The 23,975-nt window shown below is 39.3% G+C and overlaps 1 protein-coding gene across 1 annotated transcript; it reads left to right on the top strand.

Annotated features, from left to right (window-relative positions):
• Positions 1 to 16,278: 16,278 nt before the first annotated feature.
• cav2 (caveolin 2) lies at positions 16,279 to 21,605 on the top strand. The gene is made up of 3 exons (XM_088339334.1): positions 16,279 to 16,564; positions 18,123 to 18,310; positions 20,073 to 21,605. Exons 1-3 carry the CDS (start codon positions 16,412 to 16,414, stop codon positions 20,221 to 20,223), a joined length of 492 nt encoding a protein of 163 aa, XP_088195460.1. The 5' UTR covers positions 16,279 to 16,411; the 3' UTR covers positions 20,224 to 21,605.
• Positions 21,606 to 23,975: the final 2,370 nt, after the last annotated feature.

Below are 23,975 nucleotides of genomic sequence, written 5' to 3'. Positions count from 1 at the left end.
TTTGCTTTTTTATTTCTTCCGTGCCAATTGACGCTAGCAAACAGGAAACTAGGGCTTTGTCGTTGTAGGCGGTGGTTTTATCGCCGGCACTCAGGCCTCGTCGATCGGATGCTACATCACCCGCAGGAATGCTAATAGCGATAGCATCAGTGGTGACAGCTAATGGACCGAACAGCTTGACACCTTGTCTCCTATGGAGATATGATGTAGCCGTTAGCGACGGCCGATCGCCGTTAAATGCGATTTTATACTTTCTGTAGCGGTCACGTTTGTCTTGAACTAGCTTACACGTTCCAGCGTGAACAATCTATAAAAAGCACTTGGCCTCCCTCGCCTTCTTCCCAGCATCTCGGTCAAGTCCGCGGACGCACACTTTCCTGGCTAGCGTTCAGAAAACGCTCGCTCCAAATAAGGGGGAGCAGCTAGCAAGAGGGCGAGAGAGCCAACGGACGGAAACCTTGGAGACGCTTCCTTGGAGACCGGGCGGCCATAATAAAACACTCCCTTTCGTCCCAGCCTGGCCGTTCAATTAGTGCGACACGCAAGTGTGGGAATTCTCTTCTCGGAGATGTGCCATGGAGGCAAATGTGTCGGGACGGAGGTGGAATTTTTGCACTCTGACGTAGATATGTCGCAAAGGAAAAAAACTGCAAATAGAAAGAAAGTATTTCGCAAAATATCCTTTGGCGGAAAATAAACTGTGTGTTGGTGGGAGAGCGCAGCGGAAACTTAAAAGGCAGCTAACATACCTGTCAACGAATAGTATTGTTTGTGTATTTTGTTGATTTTTTTGCAAATAAATATTTCAATTGGAACGTATTCAGAAATTATTGTGCTTTTTTTCCCCAAGTGTGCAAATTCCGCTACTCTTAAACATGCTGTGCCTTTAATTGACAACATGATGATGTCACTGTCGTTCTTTAGGAGTCAAGTCAAGTCAAGTCATGTTTATTTGTGACGCCCTTAATCACAAAGAGTCTCAAAGGGCTGAACATAACCACAGATTATTGCAAACCACAGACTATTATCAGACTATCCCCTGATCTAAAACCTACCTGAGGGAAATAATACACAGATATTGTCAGCATAAAATATAGGTCATTCATATGCTCTCGAATAGAAGTGTGTTAGCCTAGATTTAAACATTTCCACTGATATCAGTGTGATATCAGGGGGAAGAGCATTCCACAGCACTGGTGCCTGAATGAAGAACGCTTTTGAACCTGCGGATCTCTTCTTGGCTCTTGGGATCTTTCAGATTTAATTTCCCCCTATGTTCCTTCGCTCTGAAAATGCTGGTCTACTAGTGGCCCCAAGAGCCAAGAAGAGATCTGCTTGTTCGAGAGCGTTCTCCATTCAGCCCCCAGTGCTGTGGAATGCACTGCTCTCTGAGATTCTATTTGCAACCTCAGTGGAACTGTTTGAATCTAGGCTTAAAACACACTTCTATTCAATAGCTTATGAATGACCTATATTTTATGTTGACGGTGTCTGTGTATTGCAACATCCATTTTGGCCTGCTCATCTTGGAAGGGGAACTACCTCGTTTACGGTCCCTTCTCAAGATTTCTTAATTTTCCTCGTGTTGAGGTTTTTGAGTTTTTCCTTGCCGTACGTTTTAAAACAGGGGATGGTGTCATAATAGTCTGTACTTGTCACGACCAGAACATGACCCAAATACGTAACAGAATCGGATTATGATCTGAATGCGGAAGTGGATCTTCCGGAGCGGGAGATCGTGGTGTCGAAGACGGAAAAAAACAGGTCGATGGCCGGGACAGGAGAGCAAAACATAGTCGGGATCAAAAACGGGTCATAAACCGAGACAGGAGAGCAAAACATGGTCAGGGTCAAAGAACAGGTCGTAGCCGGAGACAAACGGGGAAATCAGGAACATACGGGTGGAAAACGAGTGCAAAAAGCGGGACCGACAAGAGTCAGAGTCAAAATGCTTACCTTGTAGAAACAGAGGTTCGCTGACGGACTGACAACAGGCGAATGAGAGGACTGAGCTTAAATAGGACGGGGAGCCAATCAGGAAGCCCGCAGCGGCTGGCGCCAAACAGCACAGGTGAAACTAATCCGTCATCATGACGGTACTTAGCAATATTCTTTGATCTGTGCAGCCCTTTGAGACTCTTTGTTATTAAGGGCGTCACAAATAAACATGACTTGACTTGAGTTTTGCGGAAGTTTTGGCACAATAGGTGTCTGCGTGATCTTTCTCGTAATATGTTTGTCTGTGTGTGTGTGTGTGTGTGTGTGTGTGTGTGTGTGTGTGTGTGTGTGTGTGTGTGTGTGCGCGCGCGTGTGTAATTTTTTCTGTATGAGAGAAATTATGTGTCTGTAAAAGCGTGTTCACTTGAGTTTGTAGCCAAACGTGTGAGTGTATGAAAAGATTGGTGCCCAGCACTAAATGTGGCTGTTAAAGTCGATATTTAAGTACAGTACATGAGTTGTGTTAAAAATTTTATATACGTTTATGTGGAAGCAAGTGTGAGAAGGATTTTTCCATCTGCGTGTACAGTATTTTTGTACTTTTGCGTATGAGGCAGTTAATGTGAGCGAAAGGCCTTTTAAATGTGAGTTTGTTGTTAAATTTGTGTGTTTATTCGTGAGTGTGTGAGAGTGAAAATGTTTGTACTGTGAGAGCAAGTGATTAAGTACTATATACTGTTACGACCAGTACAAGCAGGGGACCCAAATGCGTAACGTTTCGCACAATGCTTTAATAAGGGATCAGGGATGTCAGGGCGAGAGGAAAAAGACAGCAATCTGGCGCTCGCTTGGCAGGAGGAGCGGGAATCCCTCGCGAACGAAGCGTGGTCGGAGATCGGAACAAGTTGGGCAGCCGTGACGGGAGACGGAGCGTGGTCAGAAATGGGAACAAGTCTGGTAGCCAGGACGAGCAGGAAGCCAGGGATCGGGGATCGATATAGGAAACAGAATCGGGCAGGATACGGGTAGCTGGGACAGGAGAGCGGTGCTTGGATCGGGGATCGATACAGGAAACAGAATCAGGATGCGGGTAGCCGGGACAAAAGAACGGAGCTTGGATCGGGATATAGGAAAACAGGTCGGGATCAAAACGGGAGCCAGAGTCAAAAGTGCTTGCCTTGCATCCGCTGAGGTTCGCAGACGGACTGACCAGGAGTGAATGAGAATGGCGTGTTTTAAAAGGAGGAGAACTAGTTAGGAAACGAATTGCAGCTAAGGGTTGGATGAGTGAGCGGAAGTGAGAGCAATGGGCAAATCATGACAGTACACATGAGAGCAAGACTATGAGGTGATGGTGTATTCCAGGAGAGTACGGTTTTGTTGCGTATGAGACTGTTGGGAAGAGTCTATAGATGAGAGTTGGTTTTCCATGCAAATATATGCCTTTCAGTGGGAGTAAGTGTGTGAGTGAGAAAATGCATGTGAGAGCCACTGTTTAAGTACGGTACACGAGACGACAAGATCATTGGTGGATAGTTGTGGAAGAGAGAATTGGGGAAAGTCTCAGATGCCAGCAATTCTTTTCTACGGAAATCTTTCACTGTGAGTGAAAATGTGAGAGTATACTTAAACGTGTGTGTGAGGTTGAGAATTTATACATAGTTGCACAAGAGATGATGGAATGTGTGTCTGGATATCTGGTGTGTTTAGTGTGAGGGATCATTTTTGTGAGTACAAGATCCAGTATATATTAGTTCCTGTTCAAATGTGAGTACAGACGCTCCCCTACTTACAGTCGTGTTTCTCAGCGACAGCCCAGAAACCTGACTAAACTAGAGAAGGTCTGTGTGGAGGAGTAGGCCAAGATCCCTTCTGCAGTGTGTGTAAACCTGGTGAAGGACTACAGGAAACGTTTGACCTCTGTAACAGCAAAAAAAAGCAAACAGAGGGTGACCCAAACGCGTAACGTTTCACAACAAACTTTATTGCGGAAGCTGAGAACTCAGGTATGGGAAAGCAAGCGCCAGCAGGCGGAGGAGTGAGCTAATGGGATCGGAGCGTGGTCGGAGGGCGGGAACGAGTTGAGTAGCCGGGACGGACGGTCGGAGCGTGGTCGATGGGCAGAAACGAGTTGAGTACCCGGGGCAAGAGATCAGAGTGTGGTCGGTGAGAAAACATGGGTTGAGTAGCTGGGGCGGGAGATCGGAGCGTGGTCGAAGGAAGGAAAAAGTCAGGGATCCAGAGACGATCGGGAAGCCAGTTGCAGATGAGCGGGATACAGGTAAGGACGGGACAGACGGGAGCCGAAGTCAAATAGTGCTTGCCTTGCATATGCGGAGGTTCGCTGACGGACTGACAAGGAGTGAATGGAAGCGTTGAGTTTAAATAGGAGGGAAAGCAATCAGGCAACAAGCAGCAGCTGGCACCAAACGAGTGGGCACAGGTGGGGCAATGGGTAATCATGACAAAAGGCTACTGTACCAAACATTAACATTTATTTTCTCAGGTGTTAACTACTTATTTGCAGCTATATCACACAAATAAATCGTTAAAAAAATATTCATCGTGATTCCTAGATTTTTCTTTTTGGTTTATCCCTCTCACAGTGGACATGCACCTATGATGAAAATTTCAGACCCCTCCATCATCATCAAGTGTGAGAAAAAGCAAAATAGCAGGGTTTTCAAATACTTCTTTTCTTCACTGTATATGAGCAAGTGTGTGAGTGAGAGCCCGTTGTCCTAAAATGAAATACATGTGTGAGAGTAAATACACACAAATGTTTAGCAAATGAGAGAGTAAGATTCAAAGGTCATCTCCTGGAGAAAAATACTGTATGCCGCTGTGTGTGAGTTTTTTTGTGTCATGTATGAAAGTGTTAGCTTGAGTGTATAAGGACCTCTATTTGAGTTCACATATTTTGAAGTGCCTGTGAGTTTATGACAAAATATACAACTAAATATATGAATGACGAAAGAATAATATGAGAGGATTTCTTTGAAATAGGGTGTGTGACAGTGCTCGAGCAAGCATGCACCAAAGAATGCACAGTACATGTCAAGCGCAAATGTGAGAGTGGAAGAATGTGAGAGAGTAAGAATTTATGCATTTGTGTGAACTCATGTGCTCGAGTGTATCCGTGTGCATGTGTGTGCGAGCAAGCGTGCCTTTGAGCGCAGGATGATGACTCATAATTAGAGAGCAAGTTGGGACGTTTTAGCTGAAAGGAGGAGAAAATGGCCGCCTCCGCCCCGCCCCCATCAAGCTAACGGGGAATACATTCTTGTCACAACGTCGCCATGGTTACTGACTAAAACCAAACCCTCAAAAGTCCAAAACAAAACAATTTCCTGTTCAAAATATACTGGGTTTTTTTAAAAGGTTTTTTTTTCTATCACGGGTTTCCATATTTAGGCGCGTTGGTCCTTCTTCCTGCGGTTGCTTCAAAGTCGCATTTGAATTTTCGCTTTCGTCTTAAAAGAAGCTTTGTGCGGCTTGCGCACGTGAAAGTCAATGCAGCATTCACACTCGGTGGAAAAATACTACGTGTGTGCACACGTGTGAACACGCGTGCATGTGTGAGAGCCTAAGATCGGTATGTGTGTACAGCAAAGGTGGGTAGTAATGGGTTACATTTACTCTGTTACGATTTTTTCAAGGTTTTGTAGTGCGTAATGGAGTTTTGGCCAACCATAATTGTTACTGTTCGAGTTTTGAAAGCACCGACCAATCAGAGGCAAATTTTAATAATAGCACAAGCCAATAAAATCCAAAGTTTGCAAGCGCCGCACTATGCCAGACTCACCTTGTGAGCTCATTGAGTGTCATGGCGGACTCCATAAACATAGTTCCAGAGTCAACAAACGAGAAGAAAACAAAGCTTGCGCCAAAGAAGGGTGGTACATCACTTGTTTGGACCTATTTTGGTTTTGACGAAGCGGACTAGTAGAACACTGGGGAACCAAGGGGGCGGCAATCTGCAAAGGTTTGGTAACCATTGGTCTAGGCCTCTAGAGCCCATACCACATCTACAATTATTTCACTTTCTAAAGGGTTTATCAAGTTGAGGAGCTCCAAAGATACGAAATATTCTCCGAGCAATCTTCTTCAGCCGCACAATATTATTGACCTTTATCAAGCAAATGCAAGAATTTCTCCGCCGGGATTTATTTCATAATGAAGTTGACCTCCAAAAAATTCCAAAAGAAGATAGCAAAGCAGAAGAAGCATAAACAAGCTTATGAGATGTCATCATTTGTCTTTAGGGCAAACAGTTACATAAAAATGCTAAAAATGACGATAAAAGCATTTTTCCTTTTGACCACGGAACGCTAACACGACCGACTGACTGACTGATTAACAGACGGGTTGCGGCACGCAGCTCAAGAACGTCTTGGATGTGCAAACAAGCCTACGCAGCTTCAAAAATCCCATTTGGAATATTTCGGTAACAGAAATACAAAGCTCCTTCCACAAGTCTCATTAGCAGCGCCAGCATGAAAGCTTACCATCGAGCTCAGGGGTGGGGGACTATTTGGAGTCGGGGGCCGCATCGGGTTGAAAAATGGGGCCAAGGGTCTGATCCTGAAGACCTATTCTATTTTTTTTCATTTAGGAATAAGTACACATGCAGACTACTACATGTTATATTTCTTTGAAACCCTCACAATCAAAGCAAAGATGTTATATTAAGACCTTGTTTTAAGCCCATAATTTGATATCTAGTTTTGGAGTGTTACTGTCGTTGTACTGTTTTGTGTTTGGTAGTATTTCTGCAGTCAGATTTTTACAGTATTTCTGTGGTAGTTTGTAGTTTTAATGTAGATTTATTTGTATTGTATTTCCATAGCAGTATTTTTGAAGTATTTATGTAGCATTTTTGTAGTATTCCCATAGTAGAATTGTTTAGTGTTTTTGTACTATTAGTGCAGTTGTATTTTGGTAGCATTCCTGTCATAATATTTCTGTAGTAGAATTTTTGTCGTGTTTTTAGAAATATGTTTTGAGTATTTCCATTGTAGTATTTCTGCAGTATTTTTGTAGTATTCCATAGTTGTATTTTTGTAATATTACTGCAATTTTATTTCTGTAATATTTCTATTGTAATATTTTGCATTATAGTATTACTGTAGAAGTGTTTTAAAGTATTTCTATAGTATTTTTCAGAATGAGAGCAAAAAAATATACTGTCATGAACCGGAACAGGAGGAGGACCCAGATGCGTGATGTTTCTCATACAAGCTTTATTTTACAGGAAATGGGGCAGTCATGCACGTTAACCCAAACGCTGGTGATTCGGCGATCGTTGGGGGGGGGGGATTATCTGATGTGAGGCAGCAGTCTGGCGTGGATCGACAGGAAACCAGAGGCCGACGAGATCGATACCAATTGCGCCAGCAGAAATCGGACATATGGGGTCGATACCGGACAGGACGGGAATGACAGGATTGATAACAGGCACTGGAGACTGGAGTCCGATAACAAGCAGGACGAGATTGACGGTAATGTTACCAGACACCGGAGATCGAAATTAAACAGGACAAACTAGACGGGAACGCTACCAGACACTGGAGATCGATATCAAACAGAACAAAATAGCCGGGAACAATACTGGAGATCGATATTAAACAGGAGAAAATAGACGGGAATGATGCCGGACAGGAAACACAAGCAGGAAACCGGACAGAGTCAAAACACATGTCTTGCGGGTACAGAGGTTCGTTGATGGACTGACAAAGGGTGAGTGAGAGCACTGAGCTTAAATTGGAGGGAAAACAATCAGTCAACGAGCCAAGGCTGGCACCAAACGGGTGGGTCAATTGGGCACTATGGGCAACTGTGACATATACGGTATGAGGTCCATGTTTTTAAGCACAAAATTTGATATTTAGTTTTGTAGTACTACTGTCATTGTATTGTTTTGTGTTTCGTAGTATTTCTGCTGGCAAATTTTGGCAGTATTTCTGTACTAATTTACAGTTATACCGTAGTTTTATTTTTGTTGTAGTATTTCCATAGCAGTATAATATGACGCATTTTTTAATTATTCCTGTAATAGATTTTTTTTTTGTGTGTTTTTGTACTTTTACTGAAGTTGTATTTTTGTTGTATTCCAGTCATAATATTTCTGTTGTAGTATTTTTGTAGTATTTGTCGTAATATTTCTGTAGTAGTGTTTTTGTATTATAATATTACTGTTTTTGGGGTGTTATTAGAAATATTTTTACAGTATTTCCACTGCAGCATTTCTGGAGTATTTTTGTAGTTTTTCATAATAGTATTTCTGTAATATTAATTTTGTATTTTTGTCATGTTACTGCAGTTGTACTTTTGCATTTCTAATGTAATATTTACTTCATAGCAATTTTGTATTATAGTATTACTGTCGAAGTATTTTCACGAATTTCTATAGTGTGTTTTCTTTTCAGAATGAAAGCTAAATAATAAAGTAGGTCCATGTTTTCAAGCACTCAATTTGACATTCAGTTATGTTGTTATTTTTAGTATATTTGTAGTAGTATTTCTTGCAGACACACAAAGGGATAGACACATTTAGCAACAAAATTGTTTTAGTAGTACTTTACAACAAGACTGCATGTGGCCCCTGGACCATAGTTTTCCCACCACTGATCTAGGTAATGTAACACATTTTCTTTGTTTTGGAATTTATATGAACACGCTAACAGCCACGTAGCATTTATCAAATAATGATTTTCTTGGTTTTCCAATTGTTTTTGTCCTTTGAAGGCCACCGTACTTTGTAGATGTTTTTTTGTGTTTGGGTTTTACATTCTAACAGCAATGTAACTCTTTCTTAGGTTTTTTTATTTTTCTTGACAGTTTTTGTCCTTTTAAAAGCCCTCAAGCTTCTTTAAGTGAGCATAACCCGCCAAAATATAAATTTCTGGGGCTTTTTTTTGACTTTTTTTAGTGAATAATGTTTTTAGCAGAATAACATGCTTTAAAGAACTGTATAATAATTAGTTAAGCCTTAAAAATAATACACACCAGCAGATTCTTGTTTGTTTTTATGTCACTGTGTCTTGTAAGTTGCAGAAGTACAGTAAATAGAAGGAGACCAAGAGGAAGGCCGCGATTGACATGGATGGATGTTGTTATGAGTGCACTGCAGGAAAGAGGTCTGAATGTAGTGGAAGCTAGAGCTCTTGTTGGTGATAGGAATGAGTGGAGAGGTGTTGTGAAAGGATAGTGGGATGTTTGGACGTGGGCACCCATAAGATGTGGCAGGGGTAAACCAGTGAAAGCTGTCGGGCCCTGCTGTTGAACAAAAGAGTGTGTTGTGTCACCCTGACCTGAGTGACATGGTTTCATCTGGAGGGACGAAAGCATGCCCGACTTAGGTGCCGAGGTGCTTAACTTGTTTGGGTGTTTAGGTAGGGCATTTGGGTTGGCCATGGTCCACAATATTTTGTGTGTGTTTTTTGCTACTTTTTCCCTTAACTTATTTTCTTTGTTTTTGGACATGTTTGTCCTGCTGTCGGTCACCCCTCTTGAGGGATATGAACAGGCTAGATAGATAGATAGTGTCTTGTAAAAATAGTATTTTATCAAAATACTGACATGGCCATTTTATCAAAAGTCTAAAAGACTTCACACCGCCTCTCTAAATCAGGCTATACGTGTGAATAGAGTGCAACATTAATGTTATGCAGGCTCTCTGTAAAAATCAGACCTTTGATTGATTTACAGGGTTTAAGCATAAAAGGCATTGCTCTGGTAACTTGCAGAATCCCTGTGTAAGAGGGTGGATCAATTTAATATTTTGCAGACTCTCTGTACAAAGCAGACTTTGGATTGTTATATCTTCAAGGTTTTTTTTGGGTGGAAAACACTGCCATGGAAACTTTTGGAGAGTTTCCGAATAAGAGGCTGTACCATTTATATTTTGCAGGATTTCAGTATGAAACTGACCTTTTGATTGTTGTACATAGCATCGTTTCTGGATGAAAAACACTGACCTGCCAGAATTTCTGTCCAAGACACTTTATATTTTGCAGGCTTTTTGTATATAACAGATTTCTGTTATTGCAGGGTTTCTAGGTGGAAAACACTGCTGTGGACACTCACATAGTCTCTGTGTAAGAGACTGTAATAATTCTATTTTGAATTCTCTCCATATAAAACAAACTTTACGATTGTTATTTTGCTGGGGTTCTGCATGAAAGACACTGCTGTGGAAATTTGCACAATCTCTGAAATTCAGTTTTGCAGGTTCTTTGGATAAAACAATTTTGTTGTTGCTCCTTATTTGGCAGGGTTTATATGTGAAATGCACTGATGTGGCAACTCGTGCAGTCTTTGTGTAAAAGGCAATGATTTTGTTTTGCAAGTTGTCTGTATAAAACAGAATTTTTCTCTCGTTATTTTACAGGAATTAGATGTGAAAGACCTGATGTAGCGCAATATCTGTGTGAAAGGCTGTAACTTTAATGTTTTGCAGACTCTCTATACATAGCAGATGTTTTAACTTTTGGTGGGAACATTTTTTGCGTGGTCTTTATGCGAAAGAAGCACTAAAAATGTTTTGCAGACTCTCAATATGTCAGATTCCGAACAACGTTTTCACACCAAGCTTTATCTTACGCAAGCGGGGCAGTCATGCGCGGGAACACAAACGCCAGCGATTCGGCGATCGCTGGACAGAAGAAGTGGGGCCGAGAAGTCAGGCGCGAGAAAACAGGAAGCCAGGGGCAGACGAGCCTGAAACCGGACAGGACAGCTGGGATCGATACCAGATACAGCAGGGGTCGGGAACCTTTTTGACTCAAAGAGCCATAAAAGCAAAAAATATTAATTTTATTTTGGGAAAGAGCCACACCATATATTATGAGACAAATTTACTAAATTGCTAAACCCGCGCCCCAGACAAAAGCTTAGTCTTCAGCACATTTATTTTTGATGATTTGATAAAAATTATGAAAAGAGAATAATGCCAGAGCCCCTGTCCCAAATTCAACAAACAGACCACTTTAAACTTGTCTCTTTCTTGCAATTACTCAAGATCGGTTAAACTCCCTTTGACCCTTTTTTTCATACATATTGGTTTCAAAACCAGATGCAAGCATTTATTTTGTAAAAACGTCACAACATTCTGAGAATAGGGAGCCTTATGTGCTTACCTTTGGCGAGAGATGGGAGGGAATGCTTGTACTTTTTGCATAGCTCCACCCATCCCTCCCACTCACCCAATCAAATGACTAAGTTCTCTTCCGGTGTTTTGGCGTATTTACAGTTCTGTGGATTCATCATAAAGTATCTGAACACTGAACACAGATTATATAGTGAACTTTTAAATGAAGGATTCTTTAGCGTTGTACAGCCAAAACGAGTTTTTTTCCCCTTTTTTTGTGTGACACCTTGACTGTAAATTGTAGTGAAAAACGTGCCCTATATATACTGCGAAGTGTTTCCTTTGCATTTAGCTTTGGTTTGGCTTTACGTGTACCTGAATAGGATAGACAGTCCCGGTTTTGAACAAGATGGAGAAATTTTGCATGCAATCAAATTGGTCTCTGAGCCACAGATACTAATAGAAAGAGCCATATATGGCTCGCGAGCCATAGGTTCCCGACCCCTGAGATACAGGATACACGAGAAGATACTGGACAGGACGGGACAGACGGGATCGATACCTGATGCAGGATGCACGAGCAAAATACCGGACTGGACCGGACAGACAGGATCGATAACAGATACTGAATACATGAGCAGGATACCGGCCAGACGGGATCGATACAAGATGCACGAGCACGATACCGGAGAGGACGGAACAGACGGGGTCGATACCGCATACAGGATGCAGGAGCAAGATAGGACAGGACGTGACACATGGGATTGATACCGGATACTGGATATACGAGCAGGATACCGGACAGGACAGACGGGATCTATACCGGATACTGGATACACGAGCAAGATACCGGACAGGATGGGACTGACGGGATCGATACTGGACACAGTATGCACAAGCAAGATACAGGACAGGACTGACGCGATTGATACCGAATACTGGATACAACAGCAAGACACTGGACACGACAGGACAGACGGGATCGATACAGGATACTGGATACACGAGCAAGATACCGGACAGGACGGGTCAGGTGGGATCAATGCCAGATACTGGATACACAAACAGGATACCAGACAGAGTCAAAATGCATGTCTTGCAAGTGCAGAGGTTCGTTGGGGGACTGACGAGGAGTGATTCAGAGCACTGAGTTTAAATAGGAGGGGATTGAGCAGCAGCTGGCGCCAAACAAGCGGGCCCAGATGAGGGCAATGGGCAATCCTGAGACAATGCAAAAAAATACTCTCTCATTCTCCTTTTGCAGGCTCTCTGCATGAACAAATCTGACATGGGAAAATCTGTTTGTAAGATGCTGCAACTTGCATGTTTTGCAGCCTTTTTTGTATAAAACTGACTTTTGGATTTTGCAGGGTTTCTGAGTGAAAGACACTGAAAGCTAACATGCAGACTCTCAGCATAAGATGCTGGAACTGTGTATTTTTACTTTTGTTACGTTTTGATTTTTCCTGTGAAAAAGACCAACATTTGCAAAATCTCTGTACAAAAAAAGGCTTTGCCAGTGTTTCTCAAGCTCTCAATGCACAAAAATACCTTTTCACGTTCATTTTTCAGGACCTCTGGGTGAAGAACACCTACGTGGCACTCTTGCATGATCTCTTTGTGAAAACGAGGCACCGGAGGGTCTTTGCAGTCGATGCTGAATATCTTTCTGCAAACTTGTCGAGACAATTCGTAACCCCGCGGGAACATTATTGCGATTCGCATAGTTTTTGTGTTGTCGAGTTGGAATGAGCTCAAGGATCGTGCTGCCCTTTTCCGAATCCGCCTCCCCACAACAGCACTTGTGTCGCGGTCACCTTGCAACACAATAGTGATACCCAAGAATGCGTCTGGTTCCCTGACTTGAATTTCTTCACTTTCATTTTAGCAATGCTTGAGGCTGCACTCTTTAGGAAAATAATATATGAATGAGAATAAGATTGACTTGTTTTTAAGGATCACAGAGTTTTGCTATTTCTCCCACTTAGAAATCATTTAGGGTTATGAAATTTTCATCGTAGGTGCATATTCACTGTGAGAGAGATAAACTAAAAAAAAAGAAAATCCGGAAATCACAATGCATTACTTTTTTAACAATGTATTTGTGTGATATAGCTGCAAATAAGTATTTGAACACATGTGTATCATCTAGAATTCTGACCCTAAAAGACCTATTAGTCCGCCCATTAGAAGTCCACCTGCACTCTATGTATCATCCTGAATCAGATGCACCTGTTTGAGATTGTTAACTGCATAAAGATAGATGTCCACCCCGTAAAATCTCTAAGACTTTAACTTGTAACATGGCGAAGACCAAAGAGCTGTCCAAAGACACCAGAGAGAAAATTGTACACATCCACAAGGCTGGACAGGGCTACGGAGCAATTGCTAAGCAGCTTGGTGAAAAAATGTCCACTGTTGGAGCAATCATTAAAAAAATGGAAGAAGCTAAACATGTCGGTAAGTCTCAATCGGAATGAAGCCCCATTCAAGATATCACCTCGTGGGGTCTCCATGATTCTAAGAAAGGTGAGGAATTAGCCCGGAACAACACGACAGGAGTTGGTCAATGTCCTGAAAAGAGCTGGGACCACCGTTTCCAAGGTTACTGTTGGTAATACACGAAGACGTCATGGTTTGAAATCATGCATGGCACAGAAGTTTCCCCTGCTTAGACCAGCACATGTCAAGGCCCTTAAGTTTGCATATGACCATTTGGATAATACAGAAGAGTCATAGGAGAAAGTTTTGTGGTCAGATGAGACCAAAATATAACTTTTTTCTTGGCCTGCCACTCCGGACCTGAACTACAACTGTATATATATATATATATATATATATATATATATATATATATATATATATATATATATATGTATGTATGTATGTATGTATGTATGTATGTATGTATGTATGTATATGTATATATATATAAAATGTACGTGTGTATATGTATATATGTAAAAGCCCTAGATCACGAGGAAGCAAATGACATGCAAATTAAGACACTTTGTAGAGGTTAGGTGCAAACCTGTTGCCATGTAAACACGAATACATTGAAAGGAATGCAAATGATATCATAAAACATCGTTGCAGGGTGAAAAAAAACGAATATCTCTATTTTTGTGTTTCAGTTCTATCTATTATCATGTTTGTAATGGAAACATTTCATCAAGAAAGGTATGACTAAAAATGGAGATACAATTTTGTCATATAAAATATAAACATCTCCATGTTTATTATAATTTTTCTTTTTTGACTTCATGGAAAAATTTACATCATCGTTTTTCATATCCATCCATCCATCCATTGTCTGCACCGCTTATCCTCAGTAAGGTCACGGGGGTGCTGGAGCCCATCCCAGCTATCTTTGGGCAGTGGGCAGGGGACACCCTGAACTGATTGGCAGCCAGTCGCAGGGCACACAGGGACAGATAACTCGCTCGCTCATTCACACTTGGGGACAATTTGGACTGACCAATTAACCTGACATGCATGTTTTTGGAATGTGGGAGGAAACCGGAGTGCCTGGAGGAAACCCATGCAAGCACGGAGAGAACATGCAAACTCCACACAGGAGGTTCGATTTTATGACCTCAAAACTGCGCTGCACACGCGTTAACGACTGTGCCGCCGTGCTGCCCTCGTTTTTAATAAAGAGACAAAATTGGATATTTGCCTTCTTGTACTGAATACTGATGACAATATTTTAGAAATGTGGCATGATGTAAAATGATCAAATGGATTATTAAAAACAAATAACAATTAATAACAGCATTTCTTTGCATTTTTTTAATAAACAATAAATCATTTTATTTTGTTTATTTTTTGGGCAATTTTTAAAAACATATTAAAAATATTGAAATTTATTGTATTTCTATTTGAAATCAAAACTTTCAAAATAAATACATACAAATTTCATTTTATTTTATTTTTTCTAAATTTGTTGAAAAATAAAAAAGTAAAGATATATTTTTGATTGTTTTTTTTTTTTTTTTAATAGATGTATATTTAATTTGTTTAATTTCATCGTCTTTTTTCAATCTAATTTCTGAATACATAAGTATTTCATAATATTATATTAAATTTTGTTGTATTATTTATTTTATTATTTCTTTATTGTAATTTGATTCTTATTTATATATTTTTTTGTTTTGTTTGACAAATGCTTATCATTTTATTCATATTTTTGTTTCAATCATATTTCATTTCTTGACTCAGTCTTATTTTTAAACTATGCATATTCATAAATTGTGTTTTGTTATATTTCATTTTGTTTTGATTCATTTTTGTCATTTTTTTAAATCCATCCTTCCATTATCTGCATCGCTTATCCTCAGTAGGGTCGCGGGGTGCCGGAGCCCATCCCGGCTATCTTTGAGCAGTGGGCAGGGGACACCCTGAACCGGTTGCCAGCCAGTCGCAAGGCACACAGAGACAACCATTCATACCCAAACTCACACCTAGGAGTCACTAATTCACCTTCAGGTTTTTGGAATGTGTGAGGAAACCGGAGCACCGAGAGAAAACCAATGCAGGAACGGGGAGAACATGCAAACTTCGCACGGGGAGGCTGCCGTGCCAAATTTGCTTTTTTTTTATGTGACGGGAATTGAACCCGGATCATAGCGGCGATCGCCCCAAAACCTAATCATTAGACCACTAGGATTAGCACTCTTCACATATATACTATTTTGACAAATATTTATTTGATCTATTTGAGTTAATTGTCTTTTCGTTTCAATACTATTTGTAAATGTATATCATTATATGGATTTTTTGTTTTTGTTAAATATTTCGTGTTTTTGATTGGGTTTTGTTTCATTTTATGATATTTGAAATTTAATGTATTTTACTTCTATTGATTCTATTCTTTGATTCATTTGCTTTTTTATCGATTACTTGATTTATGTCTTGATCTCTTGATCTCTTAAACTCTTGATATCTTGATCTCTGGATGAGTTGATTTGTATTTTGGCTTATTTCTAGATTTATTTCTAGATTTATTTTGGAAGTTCTTGTTTCTGTGATTTCTCGATTGGTTTCCTTGATTTTTTTTTTTATTTTCTTGATTTGTTTATTTATTGACTTAATATAGTGTATTTTATGGATTTTCATATATTGTTCTTGCTCAGCTCAGAGAAGGAGTCCTTGCACAGTAGTTTTATTGTGGCGAGCAGACTCCTTCCAGTCAGCGTCTGCGCCCGCGGGGCGGGGTGCCTGCTCGCCCGCCTGTCCGCGTGCCTGCATGCATGCCTGCTCTCTTTTCATCCTCTCTTCTTCTGCTTCTGTTTCTGCTCCTGTCGCTTGCTCCAGACGAGCGCGGCGGCTCGCTCTTTGCGAACCTCCTTGATAAGCTTCAACCGGATCCGAACTTTCGCCATGGGTGTCGAAAAGGAAAAGTCTGACACGAACATCATCATGGACGAGGACGAATTCAACAGGTCTATTGAACCCATCCTGTCCCGAAAGGGTCACGTGTTCGCCTTTCCGGACGAAGACCGAGACCCGGACGACATCAACGAGCACCTCAAGGTAAAACAAAAACAAAGAGGGAGGGGGGGAAGCATCTTGTCGTTGGGGGGTCTTTGCGCGGTTGTCAATTGAGTGTGACGTCATAAATCACGTTGCAAAGTTACTATCAATTCAAAACCCATAATTTCACGAAAAGTGGAAATAGAAAGAATAAAAGGGCTGACGGGAAAAAGCCAAAACGTTCCTTAATTTGTTTCTCTTCTATATAGACTAATATGTAAAAGTAAAACTTTAAATGGAGAATAAAAAGTTTAGATTTTCGTCAACAAATACATAAATATATATATAGATTAAATTTCTTAGCACCATCATGTTGTTCAAAGGCACCAGGTAGCTCCCTTAGAACACCTGGGTGGCCAGGGGACTGGTTCTAAGAATAGCTCACAAGTCATATGTCAATGCTATTTTGTAGAAAATTCGATTTCTAACTAGCATAATGTATTAGTGTTTAATTGGGTCCATTTTAACCCTATTCATAATAATTACAACCTGTTAATAACATGTTAGTAACATGGTAACTACATAGTAATAACATGATAAGTTGTTGTTTTGAAAATATAGCGCAGGGGTGTCAAACAGGCGGCCCGCGCGTCCCATTCAATCCCTCAATCTCTTGTTTCTCACCTTAACTTTCTCTCTCTCTTCTCTCTTTCTCTATCTTGTTCTTCATTTCTCTCTTTCTTTGTCCCACACTATCTCTTTTTTTCCTCCCTTTTTTCTCTTATTTTTTTCTCTCTGATCTACTAGTAAAAATGAGTTTGACACCCCTGATAATGCTCTCCATATTTCACAATGTCCACCATTGTCATCATTATTTTTCATTGTATTACTCCAATGATTGTTGTTATATGGTAGATATATAGTTTTTGTTCATATTATCATTATATTGCATCTTTTCCTGGTTGAAGGAAAATGTGGATAAATAAACAAGAAAATCTTACCGCCATGGGCAAAAAGTGTTGCTTATTTTTATAATATTAAAATAGTGTACTGTAGTGTACTGTACTTGTATTGTTGTATTGACGTAATGGTTTTTTTTCCTTTATTTTGAGATATATATTTTTTTTTTCGGGTAAAGTTGCATCATACGTGTGCTTGAAATGAGCAAACATGTCTCATCTAGCCTTGAGTGGATCCTTTTGCTAATTTTTATTCGTATTTCTTTCTCTAAGCGAAGGAGGAAACGTTTCTTATGCTCTATTATTCTATAAATGATATCATCTTGCTTATTTTAGGGAACATTTTTTTGGTTGCATGAGAGAAATAAGATAAAATATATTTTGAAAAAAAGTCGTACATTTTGCAGGCACATTCTTCTGTTGGCCACAGCTCACAACCAGATGCTCGCACACAGCCTTGGCCCAGCCTCTTAAAGGCATATGCTTCCTTCAAACCATACCCTATATTATCTTTACTCGATGTTTTTATGATAAATATTTTGGAATGAATATTAAAATATTTCATCGGAAACAATTCAGCGATGGAGTGGTGTTACGTTAAACATGAAATAGCAATCTCTGACATGTTCTTCTTTGTTTTATGGTCGGTTTCCTGGCAGTTGGGTTTCGAAGATGTGATCGCCGAGCCGGAGTCTGCTCGGACAATGGACCGGGTTTGGATTTGCAGCCACGCTATGTTCGAGGTGGTCAAGTTGGGGTTTTATCGGCTTTTGGGGGTCTTGCTGGCCGTGCCCCTCGCCTTCGTCCTTGGGGTCTTCTTCGCTGTCCTCAGTCTCGTTCACATCTGGTAGGATGAAGCTTTTTTCTTTGACTTTTAATAAATACAAAAATACAAAAATAATGAAGTACAAAAATAAGAAAATAAGAAAATAAGAATTAAAAAATTAAAAATAAGAAAATAAGAAAATTATAAAAAGAATAGATGAAATTGAATAGTAAAAAAATAGTTATTCTCTTTATAAATTGAAAAATTACAAGGACAAGCAAAACACTGAATGAAAAAGGTATCATGAATAAATTTTACATTTTTTTAGATTAATAACAAAATATTTTATTATTTTAAAGGATTGGTGTAAAATATTTGAAGATAAATAAAGTAATACTAACTCTAATACTAGTAAATAATAAAAAAAAAATATTTTCAAGAAAATAAACAGACCTAAAATGTTTTATCAATATGGTTCATAATATTGTTTAAGATTACTATGATATTTTAAGAAAAATAAAACACATTGCGAGCAGCAAGGTGGTTTGGTGGTGAATACATTAATAATAATTCAAAATAAACACCATACGTATTCAAACATGAACTTTTGTTTACTGTTTGAAAGCTGTAAAATGAGGAACACTAAAAAGCATACTTAGATTCAAGTTCAAAGTTCTATAGTATCTCAGAATATTTTCTGAAAATGGTAACAACTAAACAAATACAAGAATGGATTTCCCAAAGCGATAATGCTAAGCTAAAATGCTAAATGTTTTCCTATGTGCTTTGTTAAAAATAGCCATTTGAACATGGGAGCATGCACAAAATGAAAGTGGGCTTTAAAATACGCAGCAGACGATTATGAGATGTTTGCCCAAGCTTCCAAGGCAAACATTGACACAAGCCATTTCTACGAATGACGTCACGTTGCCAAACAGTGAGCCTTTCTCTCTTAACATCATCAGTTGTGTTTTTTGTTTCTTTTCCTGATGACATCATCACGCCCGTCGGAAAGCTATTAGCTAACAAGCTAACCCAAAGAGAACCCCTGCTCACCTGCCAAAAGCGAAACCCTTGGAAAGTTGGTGCAAACACACCGAGAAAAAAAAAAGGTTCCACTAAACACTGTGGAGGGAAAAACAGACAGGATGCTCAAAGTCCTTTTCAACAGCAAGTGGGAAATTCTTCCATCCTTTGAATCGAATCATTGAATATTATTTAATGTCATTGATAATAACATAGTGAAACATTGTATGCTACTAGATTTGTCATGGCACTCCAAGGCAAGACTTTCAAGAGAAAATCAGCTAATAAATAGGCAAAAATGTTCATAACGTAGTAATAACATAATAATATAATGATAGTCGCGGTTTTACCGTAGTACATCACCGCCAACGAGACAAGATATACAGGTCGCTAAATATCACTGATCATTGCAACGGGAATTTAACCTGGATCACGGCGGTGAGAGTGCCGAAAACAAGAATTGTAGATGACAAAAGAGGAGGCGCAACGTTTTATCCCATCATCAAAGTTTTTTACTCACAATGCCATTTTGGACAACGTTTTAATTGAGCGTTATGGGAAAGAGTTCAGCCAAGACAACATTGTACAACAGGGTATCGTGAGTTAAAATCAGGTGATAGTGAGTTCAATGTATTTCATTTCCCATGTCATTTAGACCAATAGTAATCTACGATTATTATTGTTGTTGTTATTGTTATTATTACTGATGTTATTGTTAGGCCGGGCTGTGAGAATATAGCCAGTCAGACATGACAGAAAAGGTTGCTGACCACAGTATTTGCATCTGTGACTCAATTCAATTCCTGGGCTCCTGCAGGCTGGTGACGCCGAGTATCCGGAGCTTCCTGGTGGTCCTGCCGTCCCTTCAGGTCGTTTGGAGGAGTCTGATGGACACTTTTGTCTCGCCTTTTTTCCGCAGCCTGGGCAGAAGTTTGTCTTCTGTCCACGTCCAACACGTGGACCAATAGATGTCGAAAGGCGGGACAGAGTTTTTGGGTGTTCGTGGAGGTGGTTGGACAGGCGTTTCCTTAATTCTTCTCGCTTCGGTGATCACGGATTTACTCGATCGCTGGTTTATATTTGGGACCAATTAAGGACATTTTCTGGACAATTTGGGGGCAGGGTAAGCAGTTCTGAATGGCGTTTGTTAATTTCTCACTGCAAAAGTAAAATCTTAATCTGTTGGTAGAAAATTTGACTCAGTTTAAATGTAATTTAATTATTTTTAAAAAATAATTTTCAGTTAGATTTTCTATTTTTACATATTTGGGGCAAAATTTAGGGGAGAAATATACTAAGCAAAATTGTCTCATCTACAATCATCATGCTTATATCAAATATTATTTTTCAATCATCGTAGAATACATCTGATTTAGGTTTATTAGACACTCAATATAAAGAGAGAGGACATCAAGAGGAGAATAGGGGGAACCCCAAACTTTAGATTAAAAAATTCAACCTGTTCTAAAAGCCCTCCCTTCAACCCTTTCTTTTATTAAATGTCCTAAAAAAATCTCCACCAAAAGCAGATCCGCCTTAAGGGGTTTGCAAAACAAAGAACAAGAACATGATTGGCCGATAGCGTCAATGATGTAAACAGTGTATAATAGTCAAAACAACTGGCCTCCTATGTAAAAACAGAATAAACCTATTAATGCTCATCAATACCAAAGGTTTTACTCATATAGTTCATTTTGTCAGGACCAGAACGGAAACAGGACCCAATTGCGTTACGTTTCTCACAAGTTTTATTGGAGGAAAGAGAAAGGGCTGCGCCCACGATTCAGTGTTCGCTGGACGCAGGGAGCAAGTCGCTCTCGTACTCTGATTGTGCTTCGAACGCGGAAGTGGATCTTCCGTAGCGAGCGATGGCGGTGTCAGTGTCGGAAAAAAACAGGTCGTAGCCAGGACTGGGAGAGCAAGACGTGGACGGGGTCAGAAATGAGTCGTAAGCCAGAACAGGAGAGTAGACGTAGTCGGGGACAAAAAGAGGTCGTAAGCCGGGACGGGAGAGCAGACGTGGTCAGGATCAAAAGGGGCTGAAGCCGGAGACAGACGGGAGAAAAAAACGGGACAGGTGGGAGTCAGGGTTGAAAAATGCTTGCTTAGTCTTAACTGAGGTGCGCAGACGGACTGACAAAAGGGGACAGACAGGACAGGGTTCAAATAGTGACAGGGAGCCAATCAGAACCCGCGGCAGTTGGCGCCAACTGAGCAGGCACAGCTGAGTCACATCAGTAATCATGACACATTTACTTTAATGTTAAGATATTTTAACATATGTTTTCATATAATTTAGAAAAAAAAACGCTGACATAAGCAATATCGTCTTATCTAGAAGATTATCTTTTTGCAAATTTTAAGTATTACTTTCTAGTCTCAGCCCTTAAAGATTCTTTTTGATTAAGGGCTATTCAAATAAACCCGATTTGACTTTAAATTTAAGACACTTTTAACATTGTTTTTTTCATAAAATTAGAAAACTTTATTCATAAAAACAAAATGTTTCATCCAAATTGTAATTTTCTCAATTCACGCTGGATTTTATAATCTTGGTCGAATATTCAATTATCAATTTTACTTATTTTTTCTAATTTTAAGCTATTTGAGCATGTTTTTTTGTCATAAAATTTAACAAATTACCTTCAAATAAGCAATATTGTCTCATCTTGTAAATGTTCAATTGTTTTGATTATTTCAAGTATTATTTCATCATCCTGGTAAAACATATCAATAGTCAGTTTTATGTTATCCGAAGAAATGTTAACATGGTTTTCTGGTAAAGCAAGAACAATTACTCTTACATAAGCAAAATTGTTTCATTTAGAAAATGGTTGATATTTTTTTCCCATTTTAAGTCTTTCAATCTTGACCAGCATTGTGTACCTTCTTCTAGTCTCAATATTTTTGCTTTTTCAAAGGATCATTTTCTCAATTTATTCAATCGGCAAGATATATTTTATTAATAATTTTTAAAAATGAAAAAATCGTCTTGCCGATGGGGTAAGGTTTTATTTTTGGCAGTGTTTAGAAGGGGAGGGTCTTGGTAAGTATGATCAGTGAAAAGCGAGGGAACACTGTGATTGGAATTCTAGCATAGTAAAAGCATTTGGCTGAGTTTCCACAAGATTATTTTATTAAGAGGAGCATTTTAACAAGGACAAAACCTAATAGCATTGGCTAAAGCAGGGTTTGGGAACCTTTTTCATCCCAAAGAGCTATAATAGCAAAATATTTTTTTTTTTTGAGAGAGAGAATGAGCCATACCATATATTTCAAGACAACATTCATCAAAACCGCAAAACCTGCTCTCCAGACTAATTTTTCAGCCCATTTTCTTTCTGTGTGACGTAAGATTCGATTATAATATCGAAATAATAATAATGCCAAAGCCTGTGTCCCAAATCAACAAATATACCACTTTAAACTTGTCTCCCCTCCCACAGTTACTTAAGATCATTTAAACCTTCATTTTTGCTAGGCAATAATGGTTTCAAAACAAGGTGCAAGAAGAGTTCTTTTGTAAATATGTCACCAAAAAATGCAAACGAAAAGTTTGCGGATGTATTTACCTGTGTTGAGTGTGAGAGTGGACTGTGCTGTTCGTGAATAGCTCCGCCCATCCCTCCCGTGCTTGGCTGGCGTATGTGGGTAATTACAGTTTGTTGTGTGGGTTTTTATCATAAAGTGTCTAAACGGTAACATATATTATTTAATGAACTTCAGTATAAAGGATTCTTTTGTGATGTTCAGCCAAAACAGGGTTTTTTGGGGTGACACCTTGACTGTAAACTGTATATACTGGACCAAACAGTATTGATTATAAGAGTATTGTTGGCTACACATGCATCAAACCTGAGCTAACCTGATTTATAACGTTACAGAAGTTGTACATGTGACATTTTACCACTGAGCTGTATGTACTAATGAAAAGAGTTGTATAAGGCTCACGAGCCATAGGTTCCCGACCCCAGGACTAAAGTATAGTCTCCCTAAAATCTGCACAAAATCTTCCAAAGAAGATGAGTGAGACAATCGGGGAGTCGGGTTACGTCGGTTGTATATATATATTTTAAGAAGAACGGGGAAAAAAGACGCTGGCTTGTCGCACATTTATATGTTGCTTATTATTATTTTGTTTGCTTTTGAGCATCAAATTAATATAAATAAAGATGATTTTTGGGATCATGGCTTCTCAATTATTTATTCACAATGCAATTACCGGTATTTAGCGTTAGTTATTTTTTATCATTTTTATCTTTTTAATTGATTTCACTTTGAACTGAAAGAAGTCCCCCAATTACATTGTACTATTGTGTATTGAAAACTAAGGCCATTCTCCCACTTATTATTTATATACAGTGGTACCTCTACTTAAGATTTTAATTTGTTCTGTGAGTAACTTTGTAACTTGAAACTGTTGTAAGAAGAGACACATTTTGAATGTGAATGTGCTAATCTGTTTCAAGGCCCGCAAAAGTATTGCATATTTTTTCATTAAATCATAAAATAGCATCATATCTTGAAACAAGCACATGTTAGAATTAGATTACCGCACAATTAACATAAAACAAGAGGCATATAATGTAAAAAAAACCCTAAAAATAAAGGAAATAATAGAAATTTGCATTTACCTCCTGCCTCGCAATTCTTGAAAAATTGATGCAATGACGTCTGCTTTTGCCTGCTTTAAAAATCCGTCGGAAATACGTGAGGCAGA

This window comes from Urocampus carinirostris, chromosome 7 (genome assembly GCF_059441175.1).
Source record: "Urocampus carinirostris isolate Australia breed hairy pipefish chromosome 7, RoL_Ucar_1.0, whole genome shotgun sequence".
NCBI classification, from domain to species: domain Eukaryota; kingdom Metazoa; phylum Chordata; class Actinopteri; order Syngnathiformes; family Syngnathidae; genus Urocampus; species Urocampus carinirostris.
This window is presented reverse-complemented; position numbering and strand designations above follow the sequence as displayed.